Source organism: Octodon degus, unplaced genomic scaffold, assembly GCF_000260255.1.
Source record: "Octodon degus isolate 3935 unplaced genomic scaffold, OctDeg1.0 scaffold00095, whole genome shotgun sequence".
In the NCBI taxonomy this organism is placed as follows: Eukaryota; Metazoa; Chordata; class Mammalia; order Rodentia; family Octodontidae; genus Octodon; species Octodon degus.
Window position 1 is genome coordinate 10,855,863 of NW_004524671.1, and position 4,105 is coordinate 10,859,967.

The window sequence follows — 4,105 nt, forward strand, 5'->3', positions numbered from 1 at the left end:
CTGGGTGTTCACTGGAGATAAATATAATGTACATTAAGGTATCCAGAATCCAAGAAAATTGGCTTGACTCTTATTAATGCAGTGAAAATCCTCGGGCATCTTTAGGATGCTGTTGAACCCATAGATGGTGGTGCGTGATGAGTGGACGGAACACAGAGCAGACAGAATGGAAGCCTGACTGCTCAGAGTCCTGACACTATCCCTGGCCCTCCATGTGGCTGGTTCAAGTTATCAAGATTCTGTGTCTCTACTGAGAAATAAAGATGTTAATATTCCTTTCAGATGATACGAGAAGTAAATGACATCACCAATATTCAGTCGCTAGCCTTATAGAACTGACACTGACTGAAGACTCCAAAATGATTATTTTTCCTTCTCTAGTTTCTTATTTATGATTTCATTTCTGGATAATTCCTTTGTAAAAGTAATTAATCTGTATTAATATTTATCATAATGATTACATTACTTTGCAGGGCTGACCAGCATGGCTGGCCCAGCTCTCTAACACATTTCTACAGGAATATTGATAAAATAAGCAAAAAATGAAGTTCAAGCTTTCGTTTCAACAAGAATCAAAGGATATTGATAAAATACAGCTTCAAAAGTTTAGGACACCTTAGAACACATGTGGCAGGGTCATCGCTTTCTGCCCTCACCAGCGCTGTGCCAACAGCATGTGGTACACACAGATTCTGCTTCAGTTTATAATTTTACGGTTCTACCCTTCAATGATAATTTTTGACATTGCTCCTACACTATGTATGTCTTATTCATCTGTGTTTTTTTATTTTTATTTTTTTGGCGGAACCGGGGATTGAACTCAGGCCCTTGCACTTGCCAGGGAAACACTTCTTCCATTGAGCCAGCTCCTCAGCTCCTTATTCATCTGAATGTATGCTAAAAAACATAAAATTCTTGTTGGGATAAATTATATTTTGAGTAGCTGAAGCATTGCTAGTTAATGTAATACATGAAGAATTTTATGAAAATCAGTTGAGGGATTGCAATTATTTTAAATGAAAATTTATTTTTGGAGGTAAGCCTCACATTGCAGTTCAGACTTGCCTTAAACTCATTTATGTAGCCCAGGATGCCCTCAGATTCACTGAGATCCTCCTGCCACATATTTCTAAGTAATATGGTTGTAGGCATATGCAACCATTCCAAGGGAAAGAAATTTTTAAAAATTCTTCTCACAAAAGATTTACATTTGGCTAGGTTCAGTGTGAATAGAAAATATTTTCCTAGATGGATAAACAAGAAGATACTTGTACCAAATCCAGATTTATATAATTGCTTTGCTTTCATCAGTGATGTTTATGGTCATTGTTTCGCTCTCTTTAGGGGTGAAGAAGGCCTCTATGAATACACAGAGATCAAGACTGTCACAATGAAAATCTCTCAGAAGAACTCATAATCCACTGGAGTGAAGACTCCTCACTGAATTGGCATTTCTTCCATTCACCAGTGTAGAATTTAAATATAAAATTCATTTTTCTTAATTTTAAAGTTTAAAATAATTGGATTGTTATTAATAATATGCATTAAAAACCAGACATGTAGCTTATTGTGAAAGAAACATTTCCCTTTTGACCTGTGAACCAAAGTGCAAGATCTCTTTAACTTCATTTTAGTGATGTACTTTTCTATATAGGAATCTTTAGGAATAATCTTTTATAGAGGTGGACCAGTAGACATTTAGGTATTTACCCTCAAAGGCTGCTTGCAGTACTTAGTATTGATATTCATGACAGACTGAATAGTAACCATGTTGTCTGTGAAGTGTCTTGAAATGTTTCCTAGACCGCCATGTCTGCTTGTAGAATGAACAGTTTAACTGTAATTTGAATATAACGTTTAATTAAAATCACATTACATGACTCATTTTGAATTATTCTTATTTATTTAGAACTTTGGGCTGTCATGAATAATTTACTCTGTCCCTCAGGAGCAGTGTTTAATTAATCATAGCAATTGCCAGAAAAATAAAATCAAGAGACGGAAGGAGGAAGAAGGAGAGGATAGAAGGGTAAAAATGAATTAGAATGTGTTATGAACATGGAGGCAATTGCCCAAGAAGAAGGGAATTATTAAGTTCTACAAACCATTGCCAATAGAAATTCAAATTTAAATAAGCTATCTACGCATTCTCAAATGGATAGAGACACAGAGTTTCTTTTCCACAGCAATCTTTGAAATCACAGCAGTCCATGAGAAAGCTGGCATCAGTCCTTCATAAAAATTTACTGAGTTCCTGCATTGTTCTAGGCATGGGTGTTATGCAAAACAGGTGAAGAGTGATTGGTCCCTTGTCTCCAGTTGCATTAGCCTAGTAAGGAACAAAGCACAACCCATCCTTCCCTAAAAACGAGGATCCACAAAGCCCTAGAGTGCAGTAACATGCCACAGGAGTACTGATGACTTCTAACTGACAAAGTGTGGATGGCTTCATGAAAGAAATTTGAGTGGACGTGAATTTTAACAATGATCAAATTTTCAGTGAATAAAAGAGAAAGAGGTTTTACAACATAATCTCTGTGGATATGTTTCATTGGAAAATTACAGACATTCTATACAATATAGTCTCCCCTGTACATTAGTACCATATTATAGTTGCTAAGCTATCCCCTATCCTCTTTGGTTTTGTTTTAGTATACATTTCTCCCATTCTAGTTTAGCAGAAAACATGCCTACCTCCTGCCCCCTGCCTCACTTAATACCAGTTAACGTTAAAAACTGGTAACAGGAGGTGCTCTGCCTTGCAAGAGGTAGTGCCTCCTGTTCTAGCAGTGGACCTGAAGATGAGATGGGCACAACCGGGCAGCAGACTGTTTGTGTAAAAGAGAACTGCATTATGCTTCCATTATATGCTTATAGCAAAGCCCTTAGTGATCTTCTGTGGAGCTCCTTGTAGGAAGTGACTTTAGCCCAAGTAAAATCAAGACAATATTTGCATACTACTATACATATTTTTTTTGCTCCAAATGCCTTCAGGGCATATTTGGCTGGCTGGAGTTGTAGGGATCGAACCACAGCAACCTGAGCCTGACTGCTTTGTTGAAGCAGCCAATTAAAGAACTGAGCTAAGAGGCAGGCCCCCTACTTTAAAATGTTCTTAGCTCAACAATTGAAAAATTTAAACTGAATGATCACTAGCACAATTATTTTCCAGAATGAGATTTTATATAAGTACTTAATGATTTTATGTTGATAGACTACTTTTTAAGACTGACAGAGGTATCAGTGACAGCGACTCTTATCAAGTATAGCAAGATCAAAAGAATGAAAGTCATCAGCTTCTTAAATTTGAAAACATTTCACCTGCAATTTAAGCATTCCTCAATCTTGGATATGGTGGACCAAATATCTCAGTGGATGAAAACACCTGAAAGCAGGCATAGGGGCTGGGGTTTGGAAGCCTGGGCCTGCCATGTTGGCTCCACCCCCCGGGCACCATGAGATGGAAATTGAGACAGGGTGTGATGGCATATGCCGCTAATCCCAGCTCTTGGGAGGCTGTAAACAGGCGGATTATTTGGACACCGATCTAATAGTGAGACCTTGAACAACCTACAGACCCTTGCCTAAAACACACAAAAAGAACAATTAAAAAAAAAAGAAACCCCACAATAAAACTTGAACAGACCTATAAACTGACAAATGTACCATTTTCTGGGAATGAGAATGTAATTACCATTTTTGGAAACCAAAGAAACCTAAATCTTAGGGAAATCTAAAGTCTTAGGATATTGACAAAGAAAGCTATCCAAACACAGAGAAAGATTGATTTTCCCTAAAACCAGAAAGTTCCTAGATTTTTTAAAAAGATATATTTAAACTCATGTGTAAATAAACTGACTAGGTTGCAAAGTTACATCACAGTGACATCCTACCATAACATCTTCCTATGTAACAAAGAGAGCTGAATACAGAATAACATAAAAGCCAAAGGCAAGTTGAAATACATAAAAATGAAATTTTCATAGCATAAATAATGCATCATAGGATTTAACAGAAAATATCTGCTCTATATTAGTTTGTTTTGAGTTTCTGAAAATTATATGCGTTGCATTATTTGTATGACGTTCATATAGGCAATAATCCC

The 4,105-nt window shown here is 36.7% G+C and overlaps 1 protein-coding gene across 1 annotated transcript in view; it reads left to right on the top strand.

Annotated features, from left to right (window-relative positions):
• Positions 1 to 1,880, top strand: part of LOC101580117 (retinal dehydrogenase 1-like) — a 65,060-nt gene extending 63,180 nt beyond the window's left edge. Inside the window, exon 9 of the mRNA XM_012516207.2 lies at positions 1,345 to 1,880. Within this exon, the coding sequence (XP_012371661.1) occupies positions 1,345 to 1,417 (73 nt within the window). The 3' untranslated portion in view covers positions 1,418 to 1,880. The remainder of the gene's footprint in view (positions 1 to 1,344) is intronic.
• Positions 1,881 to 4,105: the final 2,225 nt, after the last annotated feature.